The sequence below is a fragment of the Homalodisca vitripennis genome, chromosome 1 (assembly GCF_021130785.1).
Source record: "Homalodisca vitripennis isolate AUS2020 chromosome 1, UT_GWSS_2.1, whole genome shotgun sequence".
NCBI lineage: Eukaryota > Metazoa > Arthropoda > Insecta > Hemiptera > Cicadellidae > Homalodisca > Homalodisca vitripennis.
In genome coordinates, this window is record NC_060207.1 from 16,669,757 (window position 1) to 16,684,916 (window position 15,160).

At 34.7% G+C, this 15,160-nt stretch overlaps 1 protein-coding gene across 1 annotated transcript; it reads right to left on the reverse strand.

Moving 5' to 3' along the window:
• Positions 1-303: 303 nt before the first annotated feature.
• LOC124357658 (GILT-like protein 1) lies at positions 304-14,488 on the reverse strand. The gene is made up of 6 exons (XM_046809640.1): positions 14,394-14,488; positions 10,631-10,697; positions 7,562-7,708; positions 4,005-4,184; positions 2,008-2,154; positions 304-653 (listed from the first exon to the last, which is right to left on the reverse strand). Coding segments are annotated over exons 1-6 (627 nt in total). The 5' UTR covers positions 14,396-14,488; the 3' UTR covers positions 304-569.
• Between the last annotated feature and the right edge of the window lie 672 nt (positions 14,489-15,160).

The following is a 15,160-nucleotide window of genomic DNA, read 5'->3' on the forward strand; positions in this document are numbered from 1 at the left end:
TCACAGAATGACATCGCGTAGATGAGGTCAATGTTTCATGGATTGCTAGTACAGCCTCGGCCGCGCGAGTAGATCCTTGGTCCATTTGTACGTGCCACGCCGTTATCTCCAATAAAACTTTCTTTCAGTAAACTTTAACGTATCTTCATGCTGTACTAACCTATTGTCAATATTCAGTAACTGTTAGCGTATTATTTGTGTTGGTTATTTGTTGTGTATTCATCAACCGGTTTTGGCCTGGACACTTATCAGAGTGTAAATGAACAAATCAGGGGGTTGTTTCAGTAATAAATAACACTAAAATAAATTAGTAATAGTTTTATTTAACAGCTTTTATCACATATTAATTATCACTTGTAGAATACTTAATCTTAACTTTATGTAGTATTAATTGTGCATAATATTAATAATTACTTCTAAGAACGAGCATTTGTGTGAATACAGTATACGTATGGTAAAAATTGCTGGTTTGTCTCGTAGTCAGTTTATTCATTCCTTTATACAAACTTTGGCTTCAGCTGCTTACAACCTAACCCGTTTGAGTCATTATATCTCAAATTAAACAGGAGTTACAAACACTGATCAGGCAGGAGTTCGCAGACAACTTTGTACAAATTCTTCTGTGCTGCATCACTCTGTGTCTGGTTGAACACCTATAAATATATTTCAATTAGAGTTATACTATAAGTAATACACTTGTTGGAAGGAACAGACAATAGTACAATCTAAGAACTTACATCGTTGAACACTACTGTGGGGACCCAGCTGAGGGGTGGTTGAAGTTCGCCTGTGCGTTTGGCGAATTATACTATAAGTAATACACTTGTTGGAAGGAACAGACAATAGCACAATCTAAGGACTTACATCGTTGAACACTACTGTGGGGACCCAGCTGAGGGGTGGTTGAAGTTCGCCTGTGCGTTTGGCGAATTATACTATAAGTAATACACTTGTTGGAAGGAACAGACAATAGCACAATCTAAGGACTTACATCGTTGAACACTACTGTGGGGACCCAGCTGAGGGGTGGTTGAAGTTCGCCTGTGCGTTTGGCGAATTATACTATAAGTAATACACTCGTTGGAAGGAACAGACAATAGCACAATCTAAGGACTTACATCGTTGAACACTACTGTGGGGACCCAGCTGAGGGGTGGTTGAAGTTCGCCTGTGCGTTTGGCGAATTATACTGTAAGTAATACACTTTTTGGAAGGAACAGACAATAGTACAATCTAAGGACTTACATCGTTGAACACTACTGTGGGGACCCAGCTGAGGGGTGGTTGAAGTTCGCCTGTGCGTTTGGCGAATTATACTATAAGTAATGCACTTGTTGGAAGGAACAGACAGTAGCACAATCTAAGGACTTACATCGTTGAACACTACTGTGGGGACCCAGCTGAGGGGTGGTTGAAGTTCGCCTGTGCGTTTGGCGAATTATACTGTAAGTAATACACTTGTTGGAAGGAACAGACAATAGCACAATCTAAGGACTTACATCGTTGAACACTACTGTGGGGACCCAGCTGAGGGGAGGCTGAAGTCCGCTTGTGCGTTTGGCGAATTATACTATAAGTAATACACTTGTTGGAAGGAACAGACAATAGTACAATCTAAGGACTTACATCGTTGAACACTACTGTGGGGACCCAGCTGAGGGGTGGTTGAAGTTCGCCTGTGCGTTTGGCGAATTATACTATAAGTAATACACTCGTTGGAAGGAACAGACAATAGTACAATCTAAGGACTTACATAGTTGAACACTACTGTGGGGACCCAGCTGAGGGGAGGCTGAAGTTCGCCTGTGCGTTTGGCGAATTATACTATAAGTAATACACTCGTTGGAAGGAACAGACAATAGTACAATCTAAGGACTTACATCGTTGAACACTACTGTGGGGACCCAGCTGAGGGGTGGCTGAAGTTCGCCTGTGCGTTTGGCGAATTATACTATAAGTAATACACTCGTTGGAAGGAACAGACAATAGTACAATCTAAGGACTTACATCGTTGAACACTACTGTGGGGACCCAGCTGAGGGGTGGTTGAAGTTCGCCTGTGCGTTTGGCGTACATGTTGATGAGTTTGTTGCCCTCGGGTCCTTTATAGCACTTCATGAGCTTCTTGTAGTCCACCCCAGTTTGGTCCGCACACTGCGAAAAGTGTTTACGTTTTAGGAATATTACGATATTGTGAATGTTGAACTAGCTGCAGTTCACCTTCCTCTTAGTGCTGCGTCTGGAATCTGCTGCTGTCACAGACTTGACACCTGGAATCTGGAGCCATGTTCGTCTGAAGAGACCCACAAATCGGCGACGAAAAACTCAAAATTAACTCTTTACATCGTTTTGTTATCATAAACATCTAGAGTACAAAATATAATGTAATATAGATAATAAAGAATGAAACAGGATTTTTTCGAACATTTGCTATTGTTCAGTGATACAATACAATCAGTAATACATTTCGAGATCTGCAATCTGATCTCTTCTTCAGGTAAATGGCTAAACTAATGCACGACTAAAATCTAGGTTAAAGCAAACAAAAAATGCCAGAGCATGGCTGTTGTTGTTGCTGACTCATGCGTGTCACAACGATATGGCATTTTTGTTTACTAGATTTTAGTCATACACTAATTTAGTCATTTATCTGAAGAAGAGATCAGTTTGCAGATTTCGAAATGTAGTCTTACTGATTGTACTGTATCACTGAACGATGGTAAATGCCCGAAAAATCCTGTTTTCTCCACAATCCTTCCATCGTCAAAAACAAACTTCAAACAAAAAATAGATAAAGAGGTATTCTGGTTGTCTAATCAGATGCACAATTGGATGCCCTACGATGATTTAGACACGATCTCTAATCATGGTGGAACAACCAAAGTTTCTACACATAACGTAGAAACATGGAACGTGGAAGCATGGTTTGGAGTCATGTTCATCTGAAGAGATAAAAAAGTCGGCGACGAAGAATCTTAAAACGATTCCAGGAGTCAAGTTTGCGTCAGCGTCAGATTCCAGACGCGCTGGTGGTGAACTGGAGCTAAACTCAACATTCGCATTGAATCATCTTTCCCACCATAGCTACTTTACAATATTGTATTGTTATTATTACTTTCACCATTACTGCTTATTTAAATGGGGTTATTATTTATTGAACTGGTTCAATACCATTTAGCATGGGAGATAAGAACTAATTTTCAATGTATGAAAGCAAAGTTTTGTTCTTCAGGAAAGCAAGGATCCTTTAAAGAAATTGATAGTTGTAAGTAGCGCTAGTTTTGGTGAGCTTAGAAAAAAGAGGGAATACAAAAAGCATACCAAATGGTATATCCTTTTATATTTACAAATTTTAGGTAGACACATTTAAACCAACTGTAAGACACATACAAATAGTTATGTCAGTATTAGCCAATAGTTATATCTGGTGACTTTCAGGTTATTTCAAATATCTTTGTAGTAAGAAAAGGCAGAAGTACGCCACACTACGTATCGTGTAACAAGCTTTACTGAGGATGTATGCAAAATTACAAGTCTAAAGTTCTTTTATTAGGCTACATATATTACTATATGAAATGTTAATTTGTCATATGATTGTACTTAGTTTGTTAAAAAATTACTTGGTTATTGTGTGGATACACAGATACATATGAATTTTTTCCAATACTAGCAACACCCAGCCAGTAATTTTAAACTCTTCTACACTTTCAATTTCGACCCCAATCTAACGCAAGTGATTGTAAATTTATTTTGATTAATGGATTTTCTGTATTGTTTTTCCGAAAAAAAAATCTTATGTTATTTTTTATCCAATGTAAATTAGCACTCTTTTATAGTCCAATAGATTAATTTGAATTTTACTACATATTGCTGATTTTCTACACAATTTTAACATTAATATTAACAGTTGAACCACTAGGTGTGTACTTATTTTAGCTATTTTATTGTAATATAATTATTTAGAGTACTTGTAGCAGTGTAGTTTTTATTCTTGTAATCATCACCTGTTTAGCTGCTTTAACTTGATCATCAGCTGTCATCGTGCAGTAGATGAAGTTGACCAGCCTCATGTAGAGAGGGTTGTACTGCTTGGTCACCAGCTCGTTGATAGCACACGCTTCGAGCTTATTTCCCGCACATTCTTTCGGCCCATGCTGACATTCGTACTTGTTGTGGCCGACTTTCTGGATTCAAAATAAGAAAACAGATAGTAGGTTACACTTTTGTCATTGTATAGAAACAAGTGCGTTTTCAGTAGTCAGTTTCAGAGGTATATTGACGCCACTTAATAGACACTAACTGACAAGCAGTCTTGTGGTTTTATCTCTGGTAAATCCAGTACTACTGCAATTATTGACCTTATTGAACTAATGACAACATAGAAATTGGCAACACCGTAACGATTTTACTCCTTGATCTTAGCAAAGCTTTTGACTGCCTAGATCATGGCCTCATACTAACTAAACTTGACAGACTTGGGATCCAACAAACAGCAGTTACGTGGTTTGCAAGCTACTTCAAGGGACGAACTCAGACAGTGGTACTAAAAGGAACAATTAACAGGTTCATAAGTATAGTTCAGTGTAAACTTCTACCAGTCAGAAGAGGGGTTCCACAAGGTTCGGTTTTTGGACCAGTCATATTCATATTATTCATTAACGACTATATTGTAAAATGCTGATGTACGCGAACGGCACTGTGATATTCACAGCTAGTAAAGATACAAAGCAACTAGAAGTAGACTTGTTCATTGTATTCAGATTGGTCCAAGAATTATTATATATAATATATATATATATATATAATATATATATATATACTTAAAAATGATCTCGTTCTCAATGAAAATAAAACAAAACAAATATCATTTGGCAGTAAAAAGCTCTTATAAGTGAACTGTCAGGTCTCCAAGCAGCTGGCTATGTTAAACATCGAGACATAACGATTGATGAAAGCCTGAGCCGGAAAGTCACCTAGACAACATATGCCTTAAGCTTAACTCAGCTCTACTCGCACTGAAGAGAACTAAACAGACCAGCAGTCCTGAAGCCACGAAAATTGCACACTAAGCACTTTTGAAAGCCTCTTGCGTTACGAAATAACCATCTGGGGTGGTTCTTCGGATGGAAATCTTCTTCGTGCCCTAATTATGCATAAGAAAGCACTAAGGATAATAGCAGGAATAGGGCCCACACAGAGCTGCAGAAACGTACTTAAAGACAGGAAGTTATTGAGAGTGACTTCTATCTACATCCTGGAAACCATTATTCACTGCAGAACCAAGGATCCTCCTAAACAAAGGCATCTGCACAATCACTTCACCAGACAAACAGGAGGCTATACACTCTCTATTCACCGAACTGTCTTATTTGAAAAAAATGTTCTATGCTGGAATGAAGTTTAATAATGGTGCAGCTTAATTATTTGAAAAAGTATTTGGTGCATATAATTAATTGACGATTAAAAAGATCATTGGCGGCATTCATTAGCTGTTAAATGTGGAAATCTCGCGCTATTCATTTGACTAGAAAAGCCGTCATTTTACCTGAGCCTAGGCCTTACATGGTATTTATTTATTTATTTCATTTACGGCAATACACCATTTTACAAATATCAATAATTAGCTCAGAAGAGGACTAGTAACTTAGAAGCAGCGTGCAACAATAATATATACGATAATAAATTAATAACAGTACATAACAATATAAATAACTAGGACAATAACAATGGACATAAACTATATAATACATTGTAACAATAACATATAAATAATAAAATATAGATAACAGATAGATAACAGTAACGATAGCAAATATATAACATCGCAGCACTATGTGGACCTTTAAAGGCACCACCAAAACATAAGTTGCTATCACAGCCAATATTCGTGCATAAAGCACGATGTGGCCCTTTAAAGGCACCACCCAGGCACTCATCACCTAGAACACACTGTCGATTTTCAAGCTCCAGTTGGTGAAGTTATAGCTGCCAGTACGTTTCTCCTGAAGTGACGAAAAGACGGGTCAAAGAAGTCCACGTCAGAACACATACTGTTGCCCGTTTTCATCAGCCTCGGGATCGTACCGTGGTAAAGGTAGTTGGTATGATGGTGACGTCTGGTGAACAGTTGGGAGCTCCGTGCTTGACTACGAGGTATATGAAGGTCTATTGCCTGAAGAATGGCTGGACATTCGATCATCCCATTCAAGATCTTAAAAAGGAAAACCATGTCCATTAAGGTTCTGCGAACTGACAGCGGTGGAAGGTGAAGAAAATTAGACATTGTCTCCAAATCGACATCGAGATACTGGTAACCAAGCTTCACACCAACAGTTCTGAACACACGCTTTTGAACAGATTCAAGCATTGAGATGTGTCCAACCTGGTAGGGGGACCAGACCACAGAAGAAAATTCTAGGACCGGACGGACCAGAACAGCATACAGGGTCCCGACCACAGTAGCAGAGAAACCACGACGACAGGTGCGGCATATAAGCCCTAGGATTGAGACTGCTTTACTGACGATGCTGCGAATGTGCTCACCAAAGTCCAGCGTTGATGTAAGGAGAACTCCAAGGTCACGGGTTCTCGTAACTCTCTGGAGGGCGACACCATAGAGCGTATAATTGAACTGCAGGATCTCATGAGCTCTGGTGTACGACATAGTGTTGCATTTATCAGTGTTTAAGTCCATACCACTTGCTTGACACCAGTCTTGAATTCGTTGTAGATCCCTTTAAAGTTCCTGCTGATGTTGGATACTTGATATCTCAGCAAAGATCTTAACATCATCAGCAAACAGGAGATATTGGCTCGATAAAGTAGTACCAATGTCATTGATAAACATGGAAAATAAAAAGGGTCCCAGATGTGATCCCTGGGGAACACAGATAAAACATTAACTTGTCTGGAGAGCGTTCCTGCATACTTGACTTGAAGAGTACGCCCGTCAAGGTAGCTTCGAAACCATGCGTGTAAGGTTCCAGTTACACCAAAAGCCTATTGGCCAAAAGGTATTGGGCTAGTGCTGTACAGCAAGACAACTTGGCAACTGCGCATCAATGTTTATTGGCGGTTTTAAGATCACGTCACCATAGACTCCGCCTCCAGTGAACTTCTTTCATGCCTCTCACTATAATAACATTTTATAGGAGTACAAAATATAGTATTGGTATGTTGAAATTGCTTCAAACGTACCAACTGTAACTACAAATTGTCATTAAACAGTTCTAGCCTAGTCTAACCTAACCTAACCTAATCGGTGTTGTCATTGTTGTGTTTTGGTATAACCAAAATGATGGTATGCAAAATATATATGATGGTATATCACCTAACCTAACCATGTGATTAGGCTAGGTTGCAAATGGCAGAGTAACGCCTTTGATTTCAGAGAAAGATTTGGAAAATAATTATACCCAAAAACAGGTATAATGATTACCAAAATATTTTGAATTTTAAGAAATTTGAAGAACATTGTTGATTAAGTTCTCATAAAAAACATACACTAATTGATTATGAATCTCATTGATGAAAACTCAGCAGTATAGAATATTGTCCTTACCTTAGCTTTTCCAAATGGTATGAGGTCCAAAGTCAACCAGCTAGGATAGGCGTTGAATTCTCCCATCATGGGTGCCAACTGATTCATCATGAAATTCTCCGAGTCAGGGCAGTACGTTTCATAATACACTGTAATTTTCAATGCGTCCTAAAATAAACAAGCTGAAATATTAAAATTATTCAGTAACTGCAAAACAAAGTGTGCACATTGAACTAAAACTAATATATATATATATATATATATATATATATATATATATATATATACATATATATATATATATATATAATTTTTTTTCAATGTTTATTGAAAAAAAAAATTAAATTCGGCTATTGCCATTTATACAAATTTAATTAAATGTATATATATATATATATATATATATATATATATACATATATATATATATATATATACATATAAGCTATACATTGAAATTAGCTGCATCAAAACCCTATAATATACATAAATGTTTTCTATAATGCAACATAAGATAATAATGTGTATCTCTTCCCCTACAACAAAAAATACGGAGTGCCCATAAATTTCCAACCAACCTTAACTTTTGAACGTTTGAAAAAATTAAAATTTTCTTTGGGATTGTATAGTAAGATAACATAAATTTACGCCTTTTCTCCCTAACAATGGGGGATTATGAACAATTCATAGGTTTTAAATGTGATATTCCATCAATGATTCTCGTTAAAAGTTTTGATGGGAGAAAGCCAAAGCACCTAGAAAGCCTATTCCTGAGCACTATTTTAAATGAAATTAATTTAGAAACCTCAACGTTTTACAATTCTTCTTTATCAAGACCACTACGTTTCGAGATCTGCAATCTGGTCTCTCTAATCTCTGATTATAATCTGATTGATTATTCTAACATAGTTTGTAATTATCTGTTGGGTTAGTTATTTACCTGAAGAAGAGATCAGATTTCAGATCTCGAAACGTAGTGTTACTGATTTTTTGTATCACTAAACTGTGGGAAATGTCCGGAAAAATCCTGTTTCCTTCACAATCCTTCCTTCGTAAAAAAAAACTTAAAAAAAGAATAAAAAGTGATAGATATTGCTTGTTATCTCGTGTTACATGTGGAGATTTATATAACGTAGATATATTATCAAATATACCAAGTAGATAGAAACATTTGTAAAAGTTGCTGCATGTTGTAACTCGGGAATAAACAAACAACTTAAAACTATCACGTTTCTTGAAGATAACGAACTCAAGTGGAGAACCCTACCACGAAATCACGCCCATTAGTAATGATTCCTAATAGATAAAGCAGTTTTCAACTTGTTAATATATACTGTTTTACAATTATGTAAATGTCGGTTTACATAACTTGTCTGTAACCGCAAAACCTTTTTCACCTAAAAATTGTGTAATACCTATAATACATTTTGGAAATAATCGTGTTTTGATTACACTAAATATTTCGGTAATACATTTATGATATCTGTTAGTTATTGCTTTTGCATTTAATTGTAAAATATGTATCTTTTTTATAAGATTTAGAGCCTAGGTCCAAATGTACAAGCACACCCTGACGATTGCAGGCTTAAACCCCACTACTAATATTTAGATTTTGCTTGACCAAAAGTAAGTTTTATTTTATTTGTAACTTGTATACTGTAAAACCATAATACATATCTTAACGTACCAATAATTAATTAAAAGTTTGTTTGCTAATATCTATACTTGTATACGGAAGTTTTAGAATCGATTGTGAAACCAACCATTACAATAGAAAAGTAATGGCTAGTAAGGTCAAACTCAAAAAATATAAAAACACTGCACTTACCACTACTTTACCCGCAATTTCTCTGCAACGTTCCTTGTATTCGATTGAATAGCTCCCACGATTTCAGTTATACTTGAAATATTTTAAACCAATATAGGAGAACCAAAATTCAAAGTTCGTAGCTATCATAATGAAAGCACTTACGACCTAATACGATCGATTCCTATATTTTTTTAAATGGAATTAGTCTTATCATGTATCAGGTAAACATTTTTAGTATTTATGGTTAAGGTCAGAGGCTAAGCAATATTGGTAGTAATTGTTATTTCAGGTTTTTGCGCTTATAGGGGCTCTTCTGGTTCAAAGTACATATTTATATTTCCGACGCCAAATTAGAATTTGTTATTTTGATATGATAAGCAATACGTATAGGCCTGTATGTACTTTTGTAGTGAGGTTGGTTGAAAAGAGTACAATTTTCTGAATTTTTTAATCATTGAACCAATTAAACTAAAATTTAAATTTATTAATAATATTACACATTTCAATACTTTTATTATGACAGTAGTCTGTCATTCACCGCATCATACAATGGAGTCCTATGATATTTTTTAAATCAAAATTTTTAGTGTTAAAGAACCAACAGTAATAAACGAATGGATATTAACAAATGTATCATCATGTTTTATGTAGAGTATTTTTGAGTTTCGACAAAGAAGTAAAACTTATAGAGGAGGAATACATGTTCATACTTTATTTAGACCATCTGCTTGGTTTTAGAATTAGCTGACGTACCATCTCAATATACCTTATATTTATTACATTTAAAGTAGGTTATGAATGGAAAATTCTTTTTATTTTGAAGCGATTTCAAAATTATTTTGTTTATTTTGGAATTCATGTGTAGTAATGGTCTCCCTGAAGTTCGGTAAACAATATCAAACCATTGATTGGCCATTCTTGCTCTCAAAAGAGTGATTACTTTTGTTATATAATTCTTGGGCCACATTTAAAAAACAAAAAATGTAGCCCGCTACAGTTAAAAAGTGTCTTACTTTTACGCTCGAGTTCCACTTCGGGTGTCTCTGATGTAGAATCGATACAAGAGTTTATTTTGAACGTCTTTGTCGTCGACCTTTTTGGGTCTCTTTAAACGGACGTGAACTCCAGATTCTAGGAGTCAAGTCTGTGACTGTGTCAGATTTCAGATATTGCATCGGATATTGCAAGAAGTGGAAGGTTACATTGCAGCTTATTAATTTGAAATTCAGTGCTCTTACGCAGGTTTACATTAGTACTACTTAACATTTAAATGTACTAACCTTCTGTTCTGATTCTCCAAACGCTGCTATTGTCAGTGCTAGTAGCAGCAGACGAGCTACAATAGCCCTGGAAAATGTATAAGTATATAAAGCAAACAATAGAATTAAAATAAACAAAGAGGAAAACAAAAGCTTTTCAGTACTGAAGTATTTTATTAAATAAATAACTTGTACTTAAGTTTTAATCATGTAAGCTTTTGCTAGAGTGCAGCCAACATAGAGTTTAGCTTGAAGTTGAGACTGCAACAACAGAGCTAATGACCACTTCTAGCTTAGGTTCGGATTTCAGCTAAAATTACTTTGGATAAAAAGGGAATATTTGGAGAAAGTAGAGGCTTTCAGTTCTATCCGTCAGTAAATTTTAGCTTACTTACTTTGTCAATCCGTTAATTTATGAAATCTTTTATTTTGGAACTCGCAATCATAAATAACCGTGAAATAAGTACGGTATTGTATGATATTAAAAATCTGATATAAAGCTTCAAGCTCCAGAAGAAAAAAAAAAGCTGGGATGTGGTAAGAAACAAACAAAATTGTATTTAGCATGTTGTCTTTGGCTAAAATGTTGAAACCAGAAGCCTATTGTGCCTGTTGAGTTAAAGAAGTCGTTGCATGATGAACTAACTAATGCAGTGTTTAATTTTCGTCGGCAATGTAAAAACATGAAATGTAAAGATTCAAAAGTAATGTGTGAGGAACTTTTATGTTACGTAAAGTATTGTTTAAACTAGAGTAGAAATTATTTTCTAAGAGTACGCACTCATAATCGGTAATTTAACTGTTGTGTAAAATTTACAAAATCCTTCACTAAAACTAATATAATAGAGAATATCACGACACTCTGTGGATAATCTCTGCTGGTCTCTTCTATTGTAGCGATGAAAAGTTTATAATATTCTTAAAGGTTTGTCTTTAATTTTAAATTTTCAGATTCATTCCAGACAAGTATATTAAAGTTAAAGGGTTAATTCATACATTTGCAACTAATCTCCTAGAATTTTACATCATTCCATTACCAATTGTTTGAATAAATACAAGGCATATTAGGCCTATAATAAATACACTGTATTTGTCGTTATAGGCTTCGCTGCGGTTGCAAATAAAATAAAATAATCATATCCATAACTCATTTAATTCTTGAGATTTTCAGTGGACAGAAATACAGAGAGACAATCATGCAAATGGAAGTCAACTAAAAGATTACGTATCATAAAACTCATTCTTGTAGAAATGACTTTTCATGCAATATTTAAAGTTTACATATGAAATCTTTCCCGACATATCTTGCCACATGATACATTCAGATTATTTTAAGGAAATTGGTTTCATGTAATTGTTTATAAATAGTAAAACTTTGGAGTGTAGCTACTATAAAATGATGTTGTTTGTATATGTAACGTATAGTCAGGTTATATGTGTTAAACCAATATAAAAATATTCGCTAGCGCTCAGCCGAATCCCATAGGGTCACATCCACTATTATTACACTGTGTTCTTCATATAGTCATGAAGGATAATTTCAAGTCTATTGATCGGTTCGTTTTAAGCTATCGTGCACACACAGACTGCAGACTGCAGATTTTTGCAGCTCTACGAGTGAGAGTGGCTTCGCTACAGCTCAGCCAATAAGACTAAAACCTCTAAATTTAGGAATTCTTTATTAATTTAGGAAGGGATTGCATAATGCATTGAATTTAGTGAATTATGAGGACACATTTAAGTTAAAACCAATGCATCGGAATGTATCAAAGTACTTTTTGTTGACGAACTGACTCAAACTCGGTTTTGTGGATTTTCAATTCAAGAATATGTTCCATAATTATCCTTTATATATATATATATATATATATATATATATATCTGACATATATATATATATATATATATATATATATGATATTATCTGACGGTTATAGGTGATTGTGAGTTCCTAAGTATTCATAAATTAACGGATTGACAAAGTAAGTAAGTTAAAATTTAAAATTGACGGATAGAACTTAAAGCCTCGACTATCTACAAACATTCTCTGTTTATCATATGTAATTTTAGCTAAAATCCGAACCTGATATACAAACGAATATATAATATACGGCAACATTATCATTTTCTAAGAAAGTACTTTCTTATAAATCTAGAAAAGAAAGATTTTTTATCGAGAATTTCTAATCGATTATAAGGGATTCTTAACAGAATGAGGATCTCCCGAATCCTGATTGATTGGTCAATTAAATAAATCATTGATTAATCAAATGATATTGTTCGATGGGATGGAACATTTTCATGTCTGTCTGTCCGCTCGATATCTCAAAAACGAACTGACCTATAGACTAGAAATTTTGTATGAAGCTTCATTTTTATATGAGGAACACTGATTTCGATGATGGTGCATATCACGCCATGGGATTAGGCTGAGCGTTAGCGAATATTGTTACACTCGTCTTACGAGAAACCATAGACTTGAAATTGTGTATGAAGCTTCATTTTTATATGAGGAAGACTGATTTTGGTGATGGTGCATGTCACTCCATGGGATTAGGCTGAGCGTTAGCGAATATTTTTACACTCGTCTTATGAGAAACCATGATGGCAACGAGCAAATAGCAGAATAAATTAATTTGTAAACAAACACAATACACGCAAAAGAGATTTTAAGATGTGACATATCAACACGTGTAGCCTAATTGTCCCAACACAGAATACAACCTCATTGACTTGGTGTGAAGACTTATTATTTAACCTCTGGGGTACGAAGCACAATTCAACGAATAAAAATGTGAGTGGATCATGTGGAAAGATATTTCGAGAAATATTTAATCGTAGACTTTAAATTTTGCATCATACTTAATTTCCATATAGATATGAATGAGTTCTATGATGTTGCATGTCCAGTCTGAATTTTGGCTGAGCGTCGTTGAACCACTGACACAGTTTCTCTTTGGTTTTTTTTTGGGGGGGGGGAACTCAAAATGTTTTTGTCTTATGGTTGTATGCCTTTTTATCTGTCAATAATAAAATGAGCTATAGACTTAAAATTTTGCATTGAACCCCATCGAAGCCTGTAACGCGACAAGTGGTTTGGTGTACAATTACTTTGTACATATTAATTACAGTTTTTGAACCATAACGGAGGGGTCATTGTGATAGTCACAATGAAAGTTTTTATATTGAAAAAATCTTTATGCGTTTTTCACCTATGCATTGAACGCTACAAATTGGCGAATAACGATTAAATCGCCTTTTGCATTGCCAAACACTCCTTGGTTTAAGATGTCAAAAATGCAATTCTTTTTTATAAATGCAGATATTTTAATGCAAACTAAATCGCTGTAGCATTAGTAAATCACTTTTCAATATTTTGTAATTGGGATACAAACCCACTTGGGTTTGTTTATGTCTGAATTTGGGATAAGTATCCCAAATTCAGACATAAATAAGAAGTCAAATATTTGTGAACAATATAAAATTTGCATTTTTTACGATGTAGGTGGATTCAAAATAATTTATTTTCAATCAAAATATATTATTTAAATTTAACGTAATAAAACAAAATTTATTTAATTCACAATGGTATTTAAGGAGTCCGACTTTTAAATTCCTTAGAATACTTTCATAGTTATTTAGAGCAATATTAAAAATTACAACTCATATCTGTAATAAATTCAAAATTATGATAAAATAAAACCACCCATATAAATAAATACCAATTTAATTTTACTATAATAAAGCATTGTAATTTTCTTATAATACAAACGTAATGACTTACATTTTTCCAAGAGTGTGTTTAGTCTGCAATCACCTGAAGAAACAATGAATAGGTTTACCTTATGTTATATCACCATAACCGATCGATCTGTTTTATCTTCACGGCTAACGATAATACTTCAACAAGCATCAATCAATATCAAATGTTATCAAACAAAATTCCAAATTTTCTTATCCATGTCAATGAACGTTATGTAAAACTATTTCTACTATAATAGAACTCTCATGTTTGGGTGGGAACAAGGATGCATTCGCATTCGATTGAACAAATAATCAGATATCTACTAGTTGTAGTTACTTTCTTGCGATAACTTGATTTCTTATCGTGTATGCATTGAAACTTGCAGAAGAGTGAATCGAATGAAGTTTACTTCGAGACATCGCAACCACAAGAAAGGTTGGGTATGAAATCTTCACGGCTAACGATAATACTTCAACAAGCATCAATCAATATCAAATGTTATCAAACAAAATTCCAAATTGTCTTATCCATGTCAATGAACGTTATGTAAAACTATTTCTACTATAATAGAACTCTCATGTTTGGGTGGGAACAAGGATGCATTCGCATTCGATTGAACAAATAATCAGATATCTACTAGTTGTAGTTACTTTCTAGCGATAACTTGATTTCTTATCGTGTATGCATTGAAACTTGCAGAAGAGTGAATCGACTGAAGTTTACTTCGAGACATCGCAAGACAAGGAAGGTTGGGTATGAAATCTTCACGGCTAACGATAATACTTCAACAAGCATCAATCAATAAC

Excerpts from the sequence above, each read along its gene's own strand:
- LOC124357658 (XM_046809640.1), bottom strand. Across the intron at positions 4,185-7,561 it reads TACCATTTGGAAAAGCTAAG|AAAGTCGGCCACAACAAGTA; the intron begins GTAAGGACAATA and ends TTTTGAATCCAG. Across the intron at positions 2,155-4,004 it reads AAGTTAAAGCAGCTAAACAG|TGTGCGGACCAAACTGGGGT; the intron begins GTGATGATTACA and ends CACTTTTCGCAG.